At 46.3% G+C, this 22,608-nt stretch overlaps 1 protein-coding gene across 1 annotated transcript in view; it reads right to left on the reverse strand.

The window, feature by feature from the left end:
- Positions 1 to 2,977: 2,977 nt before the first annotated feature.
- The window catches only part of MUC5AC (mucin 5AC, oligomeric mucus/gel-forming), a 47,403-nt gene continuing 27,772 nt past the window's right edge, over positions 2,978 to 22,608 (reverse strand). Inside the window, exons 34-54 of the mRNA XM_088166695.1 lie at positions 21,516 to 22,580; positions 19,578 to 21,140; positions 15,706 to 19,202; positions 15,340 to 15,563; positions 14,366 to 14,540; positions 13,372 to 13,622; positions 11,913 to 12,096; positions 11,353 to 11,551; positions 10,268 to 10,446; positions 9,945 to 10,014; positions 9,557 to 9,654; positions 9,167 to 9,198; positions 8,283 to 8,460; positions 7,548 to 7,652; positions 7,292 to 7,326; positions 6,803 to 6,925; positions 6,597 to 6,695; positions 5,816 to 5,944; positions 5,129 to 5,186; positions 4,421 to 4,526; positions 2,978 to 3,900 (exon numbers count right to left, since the gene is read on the reverse strand). Coding sequence (XP_088022821.1) covers positions 3,669 to 3,900; positions 4,421 to 4,526; positions 5,129 to 5,186; positions 5,816 to 5,944; positions 6,597 to 6,695; positions 6,803 to 6,925; positions 7,292 to 7,326; positions 7,548 to 7,652; positions 8,283 to 8,460; positions 9,167 to 9,198; positions 9,557 to 9,654; positions 9,945 to 10,014; positions 10,268 to 10,446; positions 11,353 to 11,551; positions 11,913 to 12,096; positions 13,372 to 13,622; positions 14,366 to 14,540; positions 15,340 to 15,563; positions 15,706 to 19,202; positions 19,578 to 21,140; positions 21,516 to 22,580 — 8,602 coding nt within the window. The 3' untranslated portion in view covers positions 2,978 to 3,668. The remainder of the gene's footprint in view (positions 3,901 to 4,420; positions 4,527 to 5,128; positions 5,187 to 5,815; positions 5,945 to 6,596; positions 6,696 to 6,802; positions 6,926 to 7,291; positions 7,327 to 7,547; positions 7,653 to 8,282; positions 8,461 to 9,166; positions 9,199 to 9,556; positions 9,655 to 9,944; positions 10,015 to 10,267; positions 10,447 to 11,352; positions 11,552 to 11,912; positions 12,097 to 13,371; positions 13,623 to 14,365; positions 14,541 to 15,339; positions 15,564 to 15,705; positions 19,203 to 19,577; positions 21,141 to 21,515; positions 22,581 to 22,608) is intronic.

A 22,608-nucleotide genomic window follows, 5' to 3' on the forward strand; every position in this document is an offset into this window, starting at 1 on the left:
TATCATGGCTCCCTGACTGTCACTACCCTAGCTGTCAGTGACCCGACTGTCACTGCCCCAGCTGATGTGGCCTCAGCTGTCACTGTCTCGACTGTCCCGGCCCTGAGTGTCAAGGCCCCGTGACTGTCGCAGCCCCGGCTGTCATGGCCCCGACTGTCACGGCCCCGGACTGTCATGGCCCCTATTTTCATGGCCTCGGCTGTCACTGACCTGACTGTCTCTGGCTCGACTGTCAGTGCCCCGGCTGATATGGCCCTCACTGTCACAGCTCCGAATGTCATGTCCCTGGCTGTCACAGACCCGACTGTCACGGCCCCGGCTGTCACATCCCTGACTGTCACAGCCCCGATTGTCACAGCCCCAGCTGTCACTGACCCGACTGTCTCAGCCCTGGCTCTCACAGACCCGGCTTTCACTGTCCCAACTGTCCCGACTATCACTGTCCTGACTGTCTCGGTCCCCCAACTGTCACGGCCCAATTGTCACAGCCCCAGCTGTCACGGCCCCGGCTGTCACTGTCACGACTGTCATATCCCCGGCTGTCACAGCCCCGGCTGTCACTGTCCCGACTGTCACATCCCTGGCTGGCACAGTCCCAACGGTCACAGCCCCCCAACTGTCATAGCTCCGACTGTCCTGGCCCCAAGTGTCAAGGCCTCCCGACTGTCACGGAAACTCGAATGACACGGCGCCCTGACTGTCACGGCGCCCTGACTGTCACTGCCCCCCAACTGTCAAGGCCTCCGGACAGTCACGGCCCCGACTGTCACAGCTCCGATTGTCACAGCACAGCTATCTCAGCCCCAGCTGTCACAGCCCCGAATGTCCCGGCCCCAACTGCCACAGTCCCGACCATCATGGCCCCGACAGTCAAGGCCCCAACTGTAACAGCCCCGATTTTCACTCTCCTGACAGTCACGGCCCTGATTGACACATTGTCAGCTGGCACAGCCCCGACTGTCACAGCCCCCCGACTGTCACGGCCCTGACAATCACAGCCCTGGCTCTCACAGCCCCAGTTGTCACAGCTCCGATTTTCATGGCCCCAGCTGTCACTGACCCGACTGTCACGGCCCAATTCTCACAGCCCTGGCTCTCACAGCCCCAGTTGTCACAGTTCCGATTTTCATGGCCCCAGCTGTCACTGTCCCGACTGTCACGGCCCCGGCTGTCACATCCCCGGCTCACCCCGCACCTCCCCAGGGGCCCAGCCCTGCTGCCCCTCCTGAACCCTCACACCGGGCCTCGGCCCTCCTCAGCACAGAGAACCCCCCTAAACCCTGAACCGTAAGGGGACAAACCCAAACCCTCCACCCTGGCTCCATGAGGGCCCGGCGAGGGGTGGGGGTGTGGGAACAACGCCTCCCTGTTTTCCCTCTCCTGGAAGCCGGGAATACAAACGAATTGCAGCTGGCCCTGTATTAGACCGCAGATTTTGAAGATAAGGCAGAGAGCTTCCCATTCCTCAGCATTCTTTCCTTATCACAGCTTCCCGCTGCTATTTGCCTTAACCATATTTCTCCACGCTCCCCTTCAACCTTTCCCAAACCAACACAAGTGCCTGTTCTGGAGACCCTTTCTCGGTGCCTCTCATGGCCCCCTCTGGGCGTCCATATCCCTAACTGCCTCTGAGAGAATGTGCAAACCCTCCCAACATTCTCCCAAAGGACCCTCTGGAGGTATTTTGGGATCATCATCCCTATAGTCGAGACCCTTTTTTGACTTTCCTTTGTTGCCCACCCTGAGCATCCTGCCATGCTTTGCCCCCCCAGGTTGTACTCACCTGTGAGATTTGCCGAGACTCTCCTCAACCTTCTCTCACTGCCCCTTCTGGGCATCCATGTCCAGTGGTCCTTTCCTGGGGACTCTTCACGGACACTCCTGATCCGCCTCTCCTGTCTCCTGGACAGTCAGAGCACCCCATCAATCTCCTGCTGCTGGCCAGCGCCGAAGGGAGCCGGTCACCAAAACCGGGCCAGGCGCTGCCAGCTCCTCCTGCCGGACCCAGACGAGTCACCATTGCCAGGAAAATCCCACAAACGCCAGAAGTTTGTGCCCAAAAAGGAGGCAGAGGAGTTCTCCAGCTTCACTCGAATAGAGGGACAGAGTCCATCAGGGCACACACCTGTGAGATTCTCTCCCTCCAGGTTCCAGAGGGCTTCCAGGTTCCTCCTTTTATCCTAAACTCCCGGTCCCAGGTTCCCCTCTTCCTTTACCCATTGGCTGAGGCACAGGGAAGGCAGAGCCTTCCCGAACCACCTGCCACATCTTCCCCCCTTGAACCTCCTGTGTTACCCCAAAGCTCAGAAACTCAGGCTGTGCCTTCCCTTGTGTGTGTCAGGAGCCGGGCTCTGCAACAACCCTGCTGCCCAAAGCCAGCAGAGACACTGGGACCCATTTCAAACACATTGACACCCACACCTTCACCCATCAAATTGTTTGTAGTAATCGCATAGATTTGCAACAGTGCCATTTCAGAGATTTATCTATAGTGCAGTGGGCTCTAAAGAACTTCCAGGGCTACAGAACATGTGCAGACTCAGAGGTGCTTGCCTTCTGAGAGTTCACTAATTGATAGCACCTGAAGTGATGTGCTTGGAACATTTCCAAGTGTTTGTTTTCGAGTGTTTTCCATTCAAAGCAGTGTCAGAGCTCTATAGGGGCTATATTGCCTACATTGACTTTTGACCTGGAATTATGTTTTATGGAGCCAGCAACTCTCACGCAAGGGATTCACTGAAAAGTCAAAGCAGATGTGCTGTAAAATGCTCAAAATTTATTAATCATAATTTCTTTTTTGTTTCTTAAGGAACAAAAATAAAATAATATTCAAAAACAAAAGAAAATATACCATACCCAGACAACATGACAGAGAGTAAGAAATGGGATAACATTAATTCTGAAAGAAATTACCCAAAAAAAATCAGTTAAAAAAATAATAAATAGCAGTGGTTCAACTTTTTAAAGCTTCCTAGGAAAGAATTTACAATTATTATTATTATTATTATACTTCTGTTTAAAAAAAGTCCTTCATATGCCTCTGTTGGCAAATATATATATATATTTCTTCTGTAAACAGTTAACCACATAACAAAATAAAAAAATCCATATTTTCATACAGCTACTATGCTGATGGCATTATGTAAACAAAAAGGAGTGTGCAGCAGCTTCTCACAATAGGATTTTTTTCTTTTTCCTCATCCTCACAAAACCATGTAGGGAAATATGTCCATCATAAATTGTTCAAAATATTGAAGTTTACAGTTTTGAAAATATATGGCTTCCTGCACTCTAAGTTTTCCTCAACAAAAAAAAAAGAAGCAGAGAAGCAGAGGGGTACAGTTTTCCTTGGGCTTGGTTTGTTTTCTGGTTTTGTCTTTTGATTTTACTCCTTGAACTGGAATGAAAATGTTATTAAAAGTCCAGTACTTCTCAGAAGACAAATGAACAGAAAATGTCAGGATGAACTTGTGCTGTACCTCTCAAGATGTAAAAGAAAAGACGAAAAAAACAATGAGAGAGATAGTGATAATGAAAACTGAAATTCTGTAGACAGAAAACCTCATCTGTTCATCCAAAATTTTAGCTGCTCTTGACACTTTTGTATTTTTTGAAGTTTCTTTATTTAATCTTATGCTCAGCCCTTGCTTGAGGACTTCTCTCTAGTTCTAATTTTTGACATTTGCTTGCTCCTGAGAGGTCTTTGTCTGTTGTGTCTGCTGTTGGCTGTTGTCCTGGGGAATGCACTCAGCACCCACACAGCTGCAGCTCTCCACGTAGGTGTAGGAGTGATCGAGGGAGGTTCCATCACTGCACGTCAGAGTCACCTTCCTTTTGCTGGTCTTGATTTCCTGACAGCACGAGCATTTGTGCACCATTGTGTTTGTTGTCTGAGAATATCTGATTGAAAAAAACAATGAAAGAGAGAGATTCAGAATTTGTGACAAATAACACCTCCCCTCCCACCCATCACAAAGCATAACGAGAAGTTGTGTGCTTGCCTGTGGGACTGTTGCTCAATATTACTATTCTTACACTATTGTGGTGAAATACAGGTAAATTGCTCCGCATTGTGAAAATTAACGACTCTAAGTCTTCATTAAGGCACAGAAAAAGTAAAGAATTATTCCAGATCACATCTTGAGCCAGTCCAGTGAGAGAATAATGAGGAAAAAACCCCTCAGTTTTAAAGAGACTAAATCAAAATTCGGATCTATTCACTGTGACACTGAACGAGCTGTTAAACACTGCATCTCGAGGTAATCAAGCTAGTACAAGGTCATGTTAATTAGCACAATGGAAACACTTGACGACTGGATAGATGTTAAGCACATCAGAAAAACATATGTGATTTGCTTGATGTAACTGGTGTAAAAAGAGTAGAAGACAAGAGGCCACAATTATCTTTTATGCCACTTACCGTGAGTAAGCATCACAGCTGCCTTCACAGTATGTTATCTCAACAGGTGCAGGAGACACACAGCCATTATAGTTGATGACAGTGGTCACGTTGTACTTCATGCAAACTGAGATCATCACAAAGCAAAGGAAAATGAGTTAAAATACGTGTGCATATAAATAGATAGCTGTGTATCATACGATAGTTTGTAACTGAAAACTAAGGTGGATGGAGCTGAAATAGGAAACTAAGTCACAGTGCATTTTTCTATTAATTGCTGAGGGCCAAATGAAGACTTGCTGTTTGTGTTATCAGTGGAAGAAACTTTCCCTTTTTTTAATGCAACTTGGTGCAGGTTGCAGAAATTAAGGGCATTACTGTGGCAATTACTCAATGCACAGAACTGGCTCAGAACTGGCTTCGCTTTCCTCCTTAAAGAGAATGTATCTATGGAAATTGGAGAATAGTCATCGTCCTTACCCTCCCACCAAAAAGCCAGCATTTAACATTTGAGGGTGGGAAAGTTCTCCATCTGTTTCACAAGGACCTAAAACACACAGTGGAAATGTCCTGTTCCTTTTTTTCCACCTGTTTCCTTTCTCACCCCAGTGAAGCAGTGAACCAAAACCCATTCACCTCTTCTGTCTATGCACCCATTGTGCAAAATGGGCTAATACACCTAACAAGGCACACAGAATCAATACTTTTAACAAAACTATTATTACTTACGTTTTGGTATTCTTTGGCACACTAAACAGCAGCCATCATCAGATAATCTGATATCCTCCTTAAGTGGGAAAACACAAAAAGATAACTCAGGTTTCATATCTGCATACTAAAGCAGACTTTCCCTGCTTCTTCGTTTTCTCTGGCACAAGAGACTGTGTATATTTTTGTATTGACATGTAATCTAAATTCAAGCAAGGCTAAATATTAAGGGCAAGTCACTAATATTAATAAAAGTTATTTGAAAGTTGAAATGGAGGAAAACGCTCAGTTTAGTACTATAATTTCAGCAAGCAATAAAGCTCATAGCATGTGTAAGTCAAAATATTGTGACCAAAGTCCGTAGAGGTGGAGGATTATAACAGACAGGGTAACAAAATGAATGAAATAACTGACTTGCCAGAGGCTGATTTTTACTTCTAGGTCACTTGATGCTTTTAGAAATCCAAAATATTATGCTTTTGTCTAATGTCCAATCCTCAGTGAGGATTGATATATCACTCGTTTTAATTTGGAGTTGCTTTTCTGAGATAAAATTTAACTGGAACCAGGTTCAGAGAGGATAAAAGGAGAGCTACTTCCTGCATGATGCTTCTGCCAGTTATTTTCATTGGACACCATGATCCTTCTATCACTGGTGTTAGGCACTGCAACTTTTCCAAAAATGAGAACTGGTAGGTCAGTACTTACAGGATCACACTCATCACGGTTAAAGGCAGGACAGCTTGCCTTTTTGATGACTTGAATGAACTGGTCAACATGTTTTTCACATGTGTAAACAGTACAGTTATCACCAGGTGGATTCCAATATTCTCCTTCCTGAAAGTAGCCAAAATTAAAGCAAATTAAAATCTTATATAAAAATGAAACAACCCCCCCCAATGCCTTATTGTTGCTGTATATAGTAGTTTGATTATTCCAAACAACTTCCCTGAATTTCAGCTGATAATTATTTTCCATATTATCATACTGCTATTAAGTGTTTTTCATTAACCAAGTGAAGAGGCTCTATTTTTATCTGGATATAGATGTGCTTTTTGTGTGAATAGGATAAGTGCAGGGACTCATTTGGAAAGAATAATTTGCATTTCAATGGTTTTGTCATTAGAATTTATGGATGTGTCAAAATGCCTCCACAGATAAAATTATCCTTTGAGCAAAATGGCTGCTACAGTTCCAGAACTGGAGGCAAAAAAAAAGCCTATTGCTTTCACCTATGTATTTTGCCATGTTGATTTCTGAAAGCCACTGTTCAGTATCACATCACAGCTGCTTCCAGAAGTCTTAGAACTGGCATTTTTTGGTGCAAGGTATTGTTTAAGCTGTGTGGAGACTGTCCAGTCCCTGCTTGAGTAAGAATTTCTCTAAGATGAAGAAAGATGGAGGAAATAAATGTGACAAATACAGGAAGAGGAAAGAATGGAAAGATTAGCAGAGGTCCCCAAAAGTGAACTAAAGCAGAGGTAATTACATGGAGCACGTGTGTAATGTTGTCTCCCACAGTCACTACACAAGCTGCTGCCTTGCACGTGCCGCAGCACTGCCCAGGTTCCACTGTGTATTTATAGCCCTGTTTGGAAAGAAATGGAGAGACAGTGGCATTAAGTCAGGTCACAGACCTTAGCTATTACTGGAGCTGAGTGGGGCAGGGACCCCTGAGAGCAGCACAGCACTCACCAGCGGGCAGGAGGTGTCACAGACCACAGGCTGGCACCTGACTGTGGGGCGCTGGGGCTTTGAGGGAGACGACTCGGAGCAGGTACATTCTTCACAGGGGCCTGATGGAATGGCAGCTCCAGGCTAGGGCAAGTGGGAAAAAAAAACATTAGCAGTCAGTTAAAACAAGCTGCTCTGTGTATACACGTCACAGAAAATTCAAAGATGAACTGTCTATAGGGTAAGCTATCCCTAAATACAATTTTGGTTGTTTTATTTAAGCAGAGTTTCTGGTTTGGTAATATCGATTTTGGAATAAAATTCTGCTGTCGTAGAAAGGAGAGCAGAAAATGCTTTTGCTTTTACAGGGAGCATTAACCTCAGTGAAATAATGAATAATGTTTTATCTCAGGCCTTCCTACAAAATCTGGACCATGACAGGTGTCTCAAAAACACCTTATTGTGAACTACATGGAGGTGTATTTTTATAGTGAGTAACTCTGTACTTACTGCATAATAGGTTTCGTTGACTACGCAGCCCTGTCCTGTAAAGAAGGAAGAAGGAGGTATAAGTTTTAACAGGCAGAAATGCATGAAAGAACTTCTGCTTTGTAGCTTTGTTGGCCCACGGCAGTGGCCTTTAAACACTCATTCACAACAAGGCCCAATATGGTAACACAGCTAATTTGCATCTCTCCCATAAGGTTTTTGTAACTTAGAAAAATGCAGCAATAAATAGCACATTAAGTGGGCGCACAATACTCACTGCATTCAAAGACAGGACAGCAGTTTCCAGGTGGCATTACTGTGATTATTTCCTGTCCCTCTAAGCACTGGGGTGTGGGGCCAGGGCAGAGGCTTGTGTTGCAGTCTGTTTCATGCAAGAGAATATAGAAAATAATAAGGTCAGAATTTTTGAATTAAAGCAATTTTGTTTCACATGGACTTCTGAAGTTTTCCTGTGGGGTAGATATAGTGGTTACACAAGATCATTTAATGACTAATTCAGTCTATGTGCCAAGGTGTTTTTAATGTGATCAGGCTTTCCCATAACCTTTGTAAAACAAAACAGTGAGAAGAACAGAGTGGTAATTGTTGGAAAGAGAGAATTTCTAAGACAAATTTGTCCCAACGGGGAAATCTGATGACTGTCTGGTCTGACATCTGGTTCTGGAGCTTTCTGGAGCAATTTTTAAATAGTCAGGACTATTTTTTAAAGTTAATTTTACTAATATTGATCTTTGAAATTGAAAATGTTTTGAATGGTTTTTGAATATTTTTTCAGATAGTGGCAGTATTAAAGGCTTTCAGTGTTAAATTATAGAAGATTTTCAGTTACTTTTGTAACTGTATGCTCTGCAAGAAGGCTCTAAAAAGCAGGATGAGGGAGAAAAGCATTTTGACATCAATGCAAAGTATTAAAAAATGAGAAATGATTGCTGTAGTTTCCTAAAATTAATATAGCATATTCCCCATGATAAAGAACTAAGACAGTACTTACAGCACTCAGTCCTAGTGCAGCATGGATCTTCTGGTATGGGTATCTGAACAGGTATGTAACCTGGTTCTTCACAAATTACTTGCTGTGTCAGAGAACATTTATGTTTTGTACACGTCACCTTAAGAGTGTTTTTGTCACAGACACATTCCTGGCAATCTTTTGTCCATTTTTCTCCTGGCTAAATAAAAAAGCACAGACAAAGGAAATAAAAAAATTAAATATAAAAATAAACGAAAATAATTTTGCTTCCAGTTGACATATTCATGCATATAGTGATAACTGATTATATCAGCTTTTTCATATTTTAGATTTTATAGGAGACCCTCAAATTGCTTATTGGGGGAAGATATTGGAGGCCACTAAAGGTTCTGAGTTCACAGAGCTATTACTTTCTATTTGTTAACAGCGTTAGTATGAGGGTTACAGGAGCTCTAAAAGAAGTGATGGAACCTCGCATCCATTTTTGAATAAGAAATGATCATATGACATTCTCATTTTCACATTAGGTTGCTGGTTTCTATGCAGCTGAGGAGCTAAGAATGCAGGCTATGAACATGATAAGTAACAGGTAAACTTTGTTATCCATCTTCCCCTTAATTTCTAGTAATTTTAGAGAGCCAAACTTGTGGAATTAAAATAAGCATATATGCCTAACTTCCACTTTTACCATCTCTCTCTTTTTTAAAGTTTTTTTTCCTGTGTGTGAAGTTATTGAAATAATATTTTATGACTTACTATAGAATTTCTTAGGGGTGCTCTAGCACTTATAATTTTTAAGACTGAGAGTCAACAAATATTTGGGATAAAGCTTTGGTTTAGTGGAATACTGAATACCATCTTGTTTCACTTGTCTGTTTTCATCAAGCCACACTTGTGATACTCACCCATCTGGACATTCCATTTGGTTCTCTGCAGACTGGAAAGAAAAATAAAAGACAAACAAATGAATGGGTATTTACACCACTGAAAACTGACAAAGGAGTACATATGTGCAGTTTCAAATAAAAACACTGTGAAGATAAAGCTAACAAGAAAATGAATATGCAGACTAGTTTTGCTGAACTGTAGAATTCTACCATCTTGGTGGATCTCACATAAGGAAGGATGATGGGAAAAAAATGCAATATTGACTATTATTCAATTTGTAACTGGGGACACTTAGAGAGGCTGATTTGCAATGATCTGACCATGCAGAAGATCACTATAGAACTCAGGCCTGCTGACTAACAATCCAAATCTCTATTTATTCCCCAAGCTAGCTACAGATGACTTACCACATTCAGAGACACAGATGTTGCTCTCTGCATGCAAGAGTGTCAATCCTTCAGGACAGAAACAGCCTTCAGTTATTCCATAACCAGGACGCTCATAGCTGGAATGGGAACAATGTATGTGCTTGAGTACAACACTTCTGTGGTGAGGCAGGGGGCAGAGCAGCGTATTGTGTCAGATACAAGACAAAAAAATTTACACTTTCCTAAGGGCAACAGAAAGCACATGTTCCTAGAGCTGACTGGTATTTATAAACCTTGAATAAATTAGTCAAAGTCACAACACATTTCATTATGGAATAACTCGAATTTCTGAGGAAAGTAGATAGATAAGAAAAATATAAGCAGATGTTTCAGGGTGGGGTTTTTTTTTTTGTTTGCTTTTCCTTACCTTTGGTCACAGTTAACTGGATTAATGGGCCCGCATGGCTTATATACCAAGCTTGATGGACAGCTGAATGCTGTATAGAAAAACACAAAAAAAAACCACACACAAAAAAAAAAAAAAAAAAAAAAAAAAAAAAAAAAATTGACAGTAAATGTATTTGTTTCCAGAAAAAAATACTATAGCTTTTCCTTCTTCACCTGCAGCTTCTGTGAGAAGGACCCCACTGGATATTTGTAGACAGTAACCAAGTGTCAGATATGAGTTTAGTTAATAAAACACTAATTTCTAGCATCTATCACACACATTTTGAGCCCTGCAATACTTACAACATGTATTGTTGGTCATTCCTCTCCAGTCAATGCAGACACCTCTAGCAGCACACTCTGTTGCATATATCTCTAAACTAGAACACTGCATGAATTCATCATCTATGCGACATCCATCAAAAACACAGCCTTTGAAAAATGGTTCTGGTGGTATCACGGAATGACACTCTGCAAAAACCCTGCAGGCAGTAAAGAAAGCAAACCCCTTCTATGTTAATGAGCCGTTATACAAAGACTGTTCCTGTCAGACAACACTTTCCAGTTAATAGCATGTGACTCTGGTTCAGAAAGAGAGGGATGAGAAACAAAACCCTAGGGATGGCCAATATGCCAGGAGATAGATTTGGGAAAGATTAAGAAATCTGAAGTGCCTTTCTTTTCTAAAGATGTTAATGGTCGTAGTATTTCTGTACGTGTACTCAACTTTTTAGCAGTTTGACACCAGAAATTTAGTGTAAAAGGCAACTGCACCAGATTGAGAAAAAAGGAATGAAACAAAAGTGGCAATGGAAAGCTCACACATAAAATAGCTCCAAACTTACTAGATACTACAGAAAGCATGAATAAGAGGGCCTTTATAAATAACTTGTCTGAAGAAAGCTTTTCTCAGCCTACACAAGTAGAGGAAATACTTCAGGAAAACAAGCCTTTGTGCTTTTCAAACTCCACGTATTAGGTAAAATGTACAAAGAATGAAGGACGTTTCTCAGCTGTTTCTGCCTGCTCTCTTCACCTCTTTGGTAACTGAGTTCTTTATGATTTGTACCAAAGACCCTGTTCAAATTTAGAGTTCAGTCCTTGCTTAATAGTTAATGGGCATAATCTGAAAGTATTGCATCCAGGGATTATTGATTTTAGTGCTTGCTGCATCCCTGATTTTCTGACTTCACCTCTCCTTGTTCACTTGTCTTCGGAATGAAAGTCTTCAAGGCAGACCAGTTTCTTTTGCAAAGGCCTTTTACTATATAGATTCTGTTATTAAGCTGACATTTTCAGCTGTTATCACATGCTAAACCTATAGCTGTTATTCTTCTTTTAAGATACTTAGACATTTTTGCCTAGAAAAAAAGAATTTGTTTTCTTACTCGCTCAAGATAAGCTTGCAGAGCCGAGGTGTTTCACATTGCGGCTTTGGTGGAGGCGTGGTTACAGCTGGTGGTATTGGTACTCCATGGCAATCCTTGTTGTTGTCAACAATCCAGTGGTGAGCCATTTGGGGACAGGAGGAAATGATCTTACCACTTGGTAAGCGGCATTCATCTGCTTTATTGTTTGTACACGTTCCTGCAAGAGACAAGCTGGGTAAGTCTTATAGGCCACGCCAGAGATGCACAGGACATTCTTGGCCTGATATGTTTAGGTGTGATGTGCTCATGAAATGCATATTTTGTCTTGCTTCATAGGGAGTGCTTTCTCTAGTTATATGAACTTTAGGTTATGGAAAAACATATGTAAAACCCCAACCCCCCAAAAATACTGAGCTTTTGACATCCTACAGAAGTTGAAGAGCAGAACTGTATTCATTTCCATTTACTGCTGTTTAAAAATTTCTGTAAATTTTAAGACTGCATAGCCAGAGCAGGTGAGCATAACCAAGGTAGGGGTGGGGAAAGAGGAACCCCTCCAATTTTTGTGTCCCTCTTACCACATTGTCCCTCGGTGTTGTTGCCAAATTTGCTGTATGGGAGCTTCACAGAGAAAATCAGACCACTAAAGGTGATAACAGCACCAATTTCTTCTATTTCAACAATCATATTGATGCCAAGAGTGGAGAAAGAAATGCCATCTTTTTTGAAGCCTGGTTGAACAATCTTTTTGTTGAAGTACATCTGAATGCAGGGTTAAAAAAAGAACAAAACACCACATCAGAACAAGCACTGCTTCTGCCTGATTGCTGTAAATAATATATTTTCTAATCTTCATAATTATGCATAACTCCATATTGTTGTCCATCACATCCAGTGACCATTGGCATCCTAATGACAGCATATATTTGCATTGATATCTTGGCTTGTATTGCTACAACGTGTTAATAATCTAACTGTACTGTATTTGTGCTGATTATATACCAATACACAGTATTCTTAGCATATAAATCCAAGTGTTTTCATTGTATTCTTCATGATTATGCATATTGGAAACATTTTTCGTATGAAAATGAGTGGTAGTTTTCTTTAGCTACAGAAACATCCCTGCCATTGTTATGTAATAACTTTGCCAGATAATCACACCATCCCTATATTACATAGTAATTGATGTTGGAAGTGTTGTCTGAATTCAAAATGAAGTCAGACACCCTTAGTGCCAGTTTTATGTAGTATTGATCATATTTATTTGTTAAACTTTTCAATTTGTAGCCAGTATCTTATATGAGCTAATAAAGGTAAATATATTTGTCTAATAGTATTTTGTCAGAAGTTATTCTGTAACTCTCTTCTCACTGAATCGGGCTAAAGCATGAGTTTAAATTGTCAGTTACTGTTTTCTTTCACAGGGAATCACTGGAACCAACGAGCTTCTGATTAAGAATTTGTGGCATGGCACTGTGAGGCAAGAGTGCCTATTCAGATACTCTTCTCCCTTTCTATAGATTCTCTAATCAAGTAACAGATTCTCCAGTGTAAGAGGGGGACTATCTTTTCATTTTCATTGGTTTGCCAACACTACTTTGGATCACGAAAGTGAGGTGACTGTCTAAGTCAACCCTTTTCTTCAGCGATACTTTTCTCCACAGTAGGAAATTGAAGGGGGAATCATGTCAGTGCTGTTCAGTGCCTGAAGATCCATATGTAGAGAAAGCATTCCTAGTCATCCAGCAAAAAAGGGATACATATCCATCTTCCCCTCAAAAGAAGACGCCTGCTTTCAACTTGCACTTGTGTTTCTTCAGTGTGTTCACATAAGTGTACGGCACAATGTACCACTTTCCATGAAATACAAATTTTGTTCTTAGCATCCAGTGCAATACTTTTTTCCCTCCCGGTGATACAATCTGCCCTGATCACCTCCATGATGTGGTATTATAACAGACTATCTCAGAATAGCATCAGCTAGGCTTATGGACACTATTTCTTTTTTTACAAAAATAGAAAAGAAGTATTTACCACATTAGTCATCACACCATTCATGAGTTCACGAGTCAGCACCACTTCTGCAGATTTGTAGAAAATAAGAATGGATTTAGGGCAGGAGAGTCCATCTTTTGCATCGCAGTAATAATTGTCAATGTAAACACGGAAGTTGTCATATCTAGGGACAATCTGTTTCACCAGGACATAAGTGCAGTTTTCAAGGAAGGTATAATAGGTTCCATCAAAAGTAATGTAATGAGGATCACCCCATCCACTACATACACCTGGTACAGAGAAAATATTGGAAGATTAAGATGAGAATTTATGTACAACAAAATTTAAAAACCTGAAGTGTGGAAGGAGCAGAAACCCTAACAGGCCCTCCTTGGAAAGCTATCCCTTAGATAAGAAACTGCTTACTTAGAATGACTAATACTAGGAATAGTCTCCCCGCTTTGGAAACCCCCATTTTATGTCTCCATGATATTACTGGTCCATTTTCAATTCTCTAGGTAATTGGTCCCTTTTTTACCTAAAATCCCTAGTAGCTGGTCTGTTTTAGAATCCCATATATTATTGGTCCGTTTCTAAGACACCCTGACCCTATAAAATCCCCTGTTAGTACCCTGTCCATTGGATTGCTGCCTGGAACTCCTTCATGGAAGAAATAAAGTATCTGCAGAATCTCTGTGTGGCTTTCTTGGTTTCTTTCCTCTGCTGGCTAAAGGTACTTTGCAATCAAGGCTGAAAGAGCTGAAAGCCTGGACTCCAGGCATTGCTTGCATCCTCATACTTCGTGGCTGAAAGCTGCCTGAGACACCAGGAAAGGCTGTTCCCTACAGGACAACTTATCCAGGCACATTGTGGCAGTTTGGGGCCCAAAACCCCCAAGCTCTGACAGCTACACTGAAGATACTGCAATTTATAGAGCAATTCTAAGAAATGAAAATATCTCTATAATCTGTGTAAAATTCAGGTTGGTTTTTTTTTCCCATAAAATGTTATTCCTGAATCTATTGGTGCGTACATTGACACTCATATCGGTAACAGCATCCATTTTCATCAGGTACCAGCATTGGTGGATATTTGTTTGCACAGGTAATTTCCTTTACAGGTGGGCAGTATGTTGGTACTACGTCTATATCATTGTCTCCATTACAGATGACTTCTGTACAGTTGGATAATTTGAATCTTTCTCCAGGCTGAAAAATGAAGAAAAAACTTTTGTCACAAAACTCTGCAAACAGGCATAATCTTTACTCCTCTTCTTAGATTTATTCTATGATGCTTCCAGTAATGGTGGTGTCAAAAACTAAATCAGTATGGATAGAAAAATGCTTACTTTTCTAAATCTAAAACAAAGACTAAAATGAAAATTTTCTCTCATAGTAAAAAGTTGTCTACAGCTTTTCTATATATTCATATATAGAAACAAATATTCTACAGAATTAATTTTCAATGCTAAAAGAAGTTGGGAACATTAACTAAACTTGTTTCTTCTGCACGAAGAGCTCTTCTGGGGCTTGGGCAACATGTATTAGGTTACAGGAACAGATTTCCTCTATTCTATGTATAGCATTCTTCAAGGTCAACAGAGAACATAACAATAAAAAAGTTTAAAGGAGTACAGATAAAAGGGCAGGAGAACAAAAGCAGATACAAGCCTTGACTACATCTTAAATGTTTTCCCTTAGTGAGAAAATAAGATCCACAAGAAAACTCCTTCTATATGTCAGTGGGAAGACACATATGCAGTTCATCAAAGAGTTTTATGAAAAATAAAGCAACAAGAAAAGAATATTGTAACTGGCTTTAGCAGAACAAAAAAATGAAATTCAGAAAAAGGAAAAATCAAATATTATGTCCTATACATTGCCCATCATGAGCAAAAAAATTAAGAGAATCAGCATATGCAAGGTTTAAAGACTAGAAACTATTCCAATCAAGTACCACACAAAAAAATTATATCAACAGTCAAACAAACCCACAGAAAATACATACTTGTAATGGAGGGTAAGTATTGGAAACACAACCATGAAAAACAGCACTTGTAGGGGTGGGAGAAGAAGGAACTGATGTTGTAACGGTAGACCACTCAGAGGAAGTAGTGGATGGTGAAGATATCATGTTACAATGCACACTGTGCCTTTCAATATTACATGTTGGGCTACAGACGGCATACAATCTGCATCCGTCACTATCCAATCTGTCGTAAATCAAGTCACCTACAGACAAAAATAGAGAAGAAATATTAAAAGAAAACAGAAAAAAATAGAAAAAGATTAATAAAAAACCATAAAAATTATGGAAAAAAAAAAGGAGAAAATTGAAAATAAATAAAGATGTTCCAAAATAAAATAAACTAACCAGGCGAAAAAATTGCATCACCAATCTTGCAGAAACATGGTGTAGTTGAAATGTGAGACAAAGTAGTGGTTGAGAAAGGCTGACTTGGTGTAATAATAGTAGATGTGCTGGTGGTGGACGAGAAGGTAGAGAAAGGGCAGTTGTAGTTGGGGGTACAGCAGAGCACACGGATCCTGTAGTTGAGGCACATCTTGAACTTGCCCGTCTGGTCCTCGTTCTTGCACACCAGTCCAAAGTGGACGTCGCACTGCACGACCTGTCCCACCTGCTGGATGGGTACATCGGGGTAGTCCTCTGCCTGGCACTCGATCTGCTTTGGCTGCCTGCAGACTCGCTTGCCGGCGGCACTGATGTGCTGGTAGGTTTCAAAGTCTCCCTGGTTGGGCCCCGAGGAGGGAAAGTCTACGTCAAACCACTCGCTCCAGGTGCACACTTCGGGTTCACAGCTGGTGGTGGTGGTGGATGTGGTAGTTGTAGTGGGCGTAGAAGTGCTGGTTGTGGTGATTTCCATGGAGGTGGGACTCGTGGTGGTGGAGATGTATGGTGTGGAGGTGGGGATAGTGGTTGAGGACGGGATGGTCGTGGTGGGGCTGGGTGGGGTGAAGGGGCCGGGCGTTGAGCAGTTGTAGTTGGGGGTGCAGCAGAGCACACGGATCCTGTAGTTGAGGCACATCTTGAACTTGCCCGTCTGGTCCTCGTTCTTGCACACCAGTCCAAAGTGGACGTCGCACTGCACGACCTGTCCCACCTGCTGGATGGGTACATCGGGGTAGTCCTCTGCCTGGCACTCGATCTGCTTTGGCTGCCTGCAGACTTGCTTGCCGGCGGCACTGATGTGCTGGTAGGTTTCAAAGTCTCCCTGGTTGGGCCCTGAGGAGGGAAAGTCTATGTCAAACCACTCGCTCCAGGTGCACACTTCGGGTTCACAGCTGGTGGTGGTGGTGGATGTGGTAGTTGTAGTGGGCGTAGAAGTGCTGGTTGTGGTGATTTCCGTGGAGGTGGGACTCGTGGTGGTGGAGATGTATGGTGTGGAGGTGGGGATAGTGGTTGAGGTCGGGATGGTCGTGGTGGGGCTGGGTGGGGTGAAGGGGCCGGGCGTTGAGCAGTTGTAGTTGGGGGTGCAGCAGAGCACACGGATCCTGTAGTTGAGGCACATCTTGAACTTGCCCGTCTGGTCCTCGTTCTTGCACACCAGTCCAAAGTGGACGTTGCACTGCACGACCTGTCCCACCTGCTGGATGGGTACATTGGGGTAGTCCTCTGCCTGGCACTCGATCTGCTTTGGCTGCCTGCAGACTCGCTTGCCGGCAGCACTGATGTGCTGGTAGGTTTCAAAGTCTCCCTGGTTGGGCCCCGAGGAGGGAAAGTCTACGTCAAACCACTCGCTCCAGGTGCACACTTCGGGTTCACAGCTGGTGGTGGTGGTGGATGTGGTAGTTGTAGTGGGCGTAGAAGTGCTGGTTGTGGTGATTTCCGTGGAGGTGGGACTCGTGGTGGTGGAGATGTATGGTGCGGAGGTGGGGATAGTGGTTGAGGACGGGATGGTCGTGGTCGTGGTGGGGCTGGGTGGGGTGTAGGGGCGGGGCGTTGAGCAGTTGTAGTTGGGGGTGCAGCAGAGCACACGGATCCTGTAGTTGAGGCACATCTTGAACTTGCCCGTCTGGTCCTCGTTCTTGCACACCAGTCCAAAGTGGACGTCGCACTGCACGACCTGTCCCACCTGCTGGATGGGTACATCGGGGTAGTCCTCTGCCTGGCACTCGATCTGCTTTGGCTGCCTGCAGACTTGCTTGCCGGCGGCACTGATGTGCTGGTAGGTTTCAAAGTCTCCCTGGTTGGGCCCCGAGGAGGGAAAGTCTACGTCAAACCACTCGCTCCAGGTGCACACTTCGGGTTCACAGCTGGTGGTGGTGGTGGATGTGGTAGTTGTAGTGGGCGTAGAAGTGCTGGTTGTGGTGATTTCCGTGGAGGTGGGACTCGTGGTGGTGGAGATGTATGGTGTGGAGGTGGGGATAGTGGTTGAGGACGGGATGGTCGTGGTCGTGGTGGGGCTGGGTGGGGTGTAGGGGCGGGGCGTTGAGCAGTTGTAGTTGGGGGTGCAGCAGAGCACACGGATCCTGTAGTTGAGGCACATCTTGAACTTGCCCGTCTGGTCCTCGTTCTTGCACACCAGTCCAAAGTGGACGTCGCACTGCACGACCTGTCCCACCTGCTGGATGGGTACATCGGGGTAGTCCTCTGCCTGGCACTCGATCTGCTTTGGCTGCCTGCAGACTCGCTTGCCGGCAGCACTGATGTGCTGGTAGGTTTCAAAGTCTCCCTGGTTGGGCCCCGAGGAGGGAAAGTCTACGTCAAACCACTCGCTCCAGGTGCACACTTCGGGTTCACAGCTGGTGGTGGTGGTGGATGTGGTAGTTGTAGTGGGCGTAGAAGTGCTGGTTGTGGTGATTTCCGTGGAGGTGGGACTCGTGGTGGTGGAGATGTATGGTGTGGAGGTGGGGATAGTGGTTGAGGACGGGATGGTCGTGGTCGTGGTGGGGCTGGGTGGGGTGTAGGGGCGGGGCGTTGAGCAGTTGTAGTTGGGGGTGCAGCAGAGCACACGGATCCTGTAGTTGAGGCACATCTTGAACTTGCCCGTCTGGTCCTCGTTCTTGCACACCAGTCCAAAGTGGACGTCGCACTGCACGACCTGTCCCACCTGCTGGATGGGTACATCGGGGTAGTCCTCTGCCTGGCACTCGATCTGCTTTGGCTGCCTGCAGACTCGCTTGCCGGCAGCACTGATGTGCTGGTAGGTTTCAAAGTCTCCCTGGTTGGGCCCCGAGGAGGGAAAGTCTACGTCAAACCACTCGCTCCAGGTGCACACTTCGGGTTCACAGCTGGTGGTGGTGGTGGATGTGGTAGTTGTAGTGGGCGTAGAAGTGCTGGTTGTGGTGATTTCCGTGGAGGTGGGACTCGTGGTGGTGGAGATGTATGGTGTGGAGGTGGGGATAGTGGTTGAGGACGGGATGGTCGTGGTCGTGGTGGGGCTGGGTGGGGTGTAGGGGCGGGGCGTTGAGCAGTTGTAGTTGGGGGTGCAGCAGAGCACACGGATCCTGTAGTTGAGGCACATCTTGAACTTGCCCGTCTGGTCCTCGTTCTTGCACACCAGTCCAAAGTGGACGTCGCACTGCACGACCTGTCCCACCTGCTGGATGGGTACATCGGGGTAGTCCTCTGCCTGGCACTCGATCTGCTTTGGCTGCCTGCAGACTCGCTTGCCGGCAGCACTGATGTGCTGGTAGGTTTCAAAGTCTCCCTGGTTGGGCCCCGAGGAGGGAAAGTCTACGTCAAACCACTCGCTCCAGGTGCACACTTCGGGTTCACAGCTGGTGGTGGTGGTGGATGTGGTAGTTGTAGTGGGCGTAGAAGTGCTGGTTGTGGTGATTTCCGTGGAGGTGGGACTCGTGGTGGTGGAGATGGGGATAGTGGTTGAGGACGGGATGGTCGTGGTGGGGCTGGGTGGGGTGTAGGGGCGGGGCGTTGAGCAGTTGTAGTTGGGGGTGCAGCAGAGCACACGGATCCTGTAGTTGAGGCACATCTTGAACTTGCCCGTCTGGTCCTCGTTCTTGCACACCAGTCCAAAGTGGACGTCGCACTGCACGACCTGTCCCACCTGCTGGATGGGTACATCGGGGTAGTCCTCTGCCTGGCACTCGATCTGCTTTGGCTGCCTGCAGACTCGCTTGCCGGCGGCACTGATGTGCTGGTAGGTTTCAAAGTCTCCCTGGTTGGGCCCCGAGGAGGGAAAGTCTACGTCAAACCACTCGCTCCAGGTGCACACTTCGGGTTCACAGCTGGTGGTGGTGGTGGATGTGGTAGTTGTAGTGGGCGTAGAAGTGCTGGTTGTGGTGATTTCCGTGGAGGTGGGACTCGTGGTGGTGGAGATGTATGGTGTGGAGGTGGGGATAGTGGTTGAGGACGGGATGGTCGTGGTGGGGCTGGGTGGGGTGAAGGGGCCGGGCGTTGAGCAGTTGTAGTTGGGGGTGCAGCAGAGCACACGGATCCTGTAGTTGAGGCACATCTTGAACTTGCCCGTCTGGTCCTCGTTCTTGCACACCAGTCCAAAGTGGACGTCACACTGCACGACCTGTCCCACCTGCTGGATGGGTACATCGGGGTAGTCCTCTGCCTGGCACTCGATCTGCTTTGGCTGCCTGCAGACTCGCTTGCCGGCAGCACTGATGTGCTGGTAGGTTTCAAAGTCTCCCTGGTTGGGCCCCGAGGAGGGAAAGTCTACGTCAAACCACTCGCTCCAGGTGCACACTTCGGGTTCACAGCTGGTGGTGGTGGTGGATGTGGTAGTTGTAGTGGGCGTAGAAGTGCTGGTTGTGGTGATTTCCGTGGAGGTGGGACTCGTGGTGGTGGAGATGTATGGTGTGGAGGTGGGGATAGTGGTTGAGGACGGGATGGTCGTGGTCGTGGTGGGGCTGGGTGGGGTGTAGGGGCGGGGCGTTGAGCAGTTGTAGTTGGGGGTGCAGCAGAGCACACGGATCCTGTAGTTGAGGCACATCTTGAACTTGCCCGTCTGGTCCTCGTTCTTGCACACCAGTCCAAAGTGGACGTTGCACTGCACGACCTGTCCCACCTGCTGGATGGGTACATCGGGGTAGTCCTCTGCCTGGCACTCGATCTGCTTTGGTTGCCTGCAGACTCGCTTGCCGGCTGCACTGATGTGCTGGTAGGTTTCAAAGTCTCCCTGGTTGGGCCCCGAGGAGGGAAAGTCTACGTCAAACCACTCGCTCCAGGTGCACACTTCGGGTTCACAGCTGGTGGTGGTGGTGGATGTGGTAGTTGTAGTGGGCGTAGAAGTGCTGGTTGTGGTGATTTCCGTGGAGGTGGGACTCGTGGTGGTGGAGATGTATGGTGTGGAGGTGGGGATAGTGGTTGAGGACGGGATGGTCGTGGTGGGGCTGGGTGGGGTGAAGGGGCCGGGCGTTGAGCAGTTGTAGTTGGGGGTGCAGCAGAGCACACGGATCCTGTAGTTGAGGCACATCTTGAACTTGCCCGTCTGGTCCTCGTTCTTGCACACCAGTCCAAAGTGGACGTCACACTGCACGACCTGTCCCACCTGCTGGATGGGTACATCGGGGTAGTCCTCTGCCTGGCACTCGATCTGCTTTGGCTGCCTGCAGACTCGCTTGCCGGCAGCACTGATGTGCTGGTAGGTTTCAAAGTCTCCCTGGTTGGGCCCCGAGGAGGGAAAGTCTACGTCAAACCACTCGCTCCAGGTGCACACTTCGGGTTCACAGCTGGTGGTGGTGGTGGATGTGGTAGTTGTAGTGGGCGTAGAAGTGCTGGTTGTGGTGATTTCCGTGGAGGTGGGACTCGTGGTGGTGGAGATGTATGGTGTGGAGGTGGGGATAGTGGTTGAGGACGGGATGGTCGTGGTGGGGCTGGGTGGGGTGAAGGGGCCGGGCGTTGAGCAGTTGTAGTTGGGGGTGCAGCAGAGCACACGGATCCTGTAGTTGAGGCACATCTTGAACTTGCCCGTCTGGTCCTCGTTCTTGCACACCAGTCCAAAGTGGACGTCGCACTGCACGACCTGTCCCACCTGCTGGATGGGTACATCGGGGTAGTCCTCTGCCTGGCACTCGATCTGCTTTGGCTGCCTGCAGACTCGCTTGCCGGCAGCACTGATGTGCTGGTAGGTTTCAAAGTCTCCCTGGTTGGGCCCCGAGGAGGGAAAGTCTACGTCAAACCACTCGCTCCAGGTGCACACTTCGGGTTCACAGCTGGTGGTGGTGGTGGATGTGGTAGTTGTAGTGGGCGTAGAAGTGCTGGTTGTGGTGATTTCCGTGGAGGTGGGACTCGTGGTGGTGGAGATGGGGATAGTGGTTGAGGACGGGATGGTCGTGGTGGGGCTGGGTGGGGTGTAGGGGCGGGGCGTTGAGCAGTTGTAGTTGGGGGTGCAGCAGAGCACACGGATCCTGTAGTTGAGGCACATCTTGAACTTGCCCGTCTGGTCCTCGTTCTTGCACACCAGTCCAAAGTGGACGTCGCACTGCACGACCTGTCCCACCTGCTGGATGGGTACATCGGGGTAGTCCTCTGCCTGGCACTCGATCTGCTTTGGCTGCCTGCAGACTCGCTTGCCGGCGGCACTGATGTGCTGGTAGGTTTCAAAGTCTCCCTGGTTGGGCCCCGAGGAGGGAAAGTCTACGTCAAACCACTCGCTCCAGGTGCACACTTCGGGTTCACAGCTGGTGGTGGTGGTGGATGTGGTAGTTGTAGTGGGCATAGAAGTGCTGGTTGTGGTGATTTCCGTGGAGGTGGGACTCGTGGTGGTGGAGATGTATGGTGTGGAGGTGGGGATAGTGGTTGAGGACGGGATGGTCGTGGTCGTGGTGGGGCTGGGTGGGGTGTAGGGGCGGGGCGTTGAGCAGTTGTAGTTGGGGGTGCAGCAGAGCACACGGATCCTGTAGTTGAGGCACATCTTGAACTTGCCCGTCTGGTCCTCGTTCTTGCACACCAGTCCAAAGTGGACGTTGCACTGCACGACCTGTCCCACCTGCTGGATGGGTACATCGGGGTAGTCCTCTGCCTGGCACTCGATCTGCTTTGGTTGCCTGCAGACTCGCTTGCCGGCTGCACTGATGTGCTGGTAGGTTTCAAAGTCTCCCTGGTTGGGCCCCGAGGAGGGAAAGTCTACGTCAAACCACTCGCTCCAGGTGCACACTTCGGGTTCACAGCTGGTGGTGGTGGTGGATGTGGTAGTTGTAGTGGGCGTAGAAGTGCTGGTTGTGGTGATTTCCGTGGAGGTGGGACTCGTGGTGGTGGAGATGTATGGTGTGGAGGTGGGGATAGTGGTTGAGGACGGGATGGTCGTGGTGGGGCTGGGTGGGGTGAAGGGGCCGGGCGTTG

Source organism: Sturnus vulgaris, chromosome 6, assembly GCF_052056855.1.
Source record: "Sturnus vulgaris isolate bStuVul1 chromosome 6, bStuVul1.hap1, whole genome shotgun sequence".
NCBI lineage: Eukaryota > Metazoa > Chordata > Aves > Passeriformes > Sturnidae > Sturnus > Sturnus vulgaris.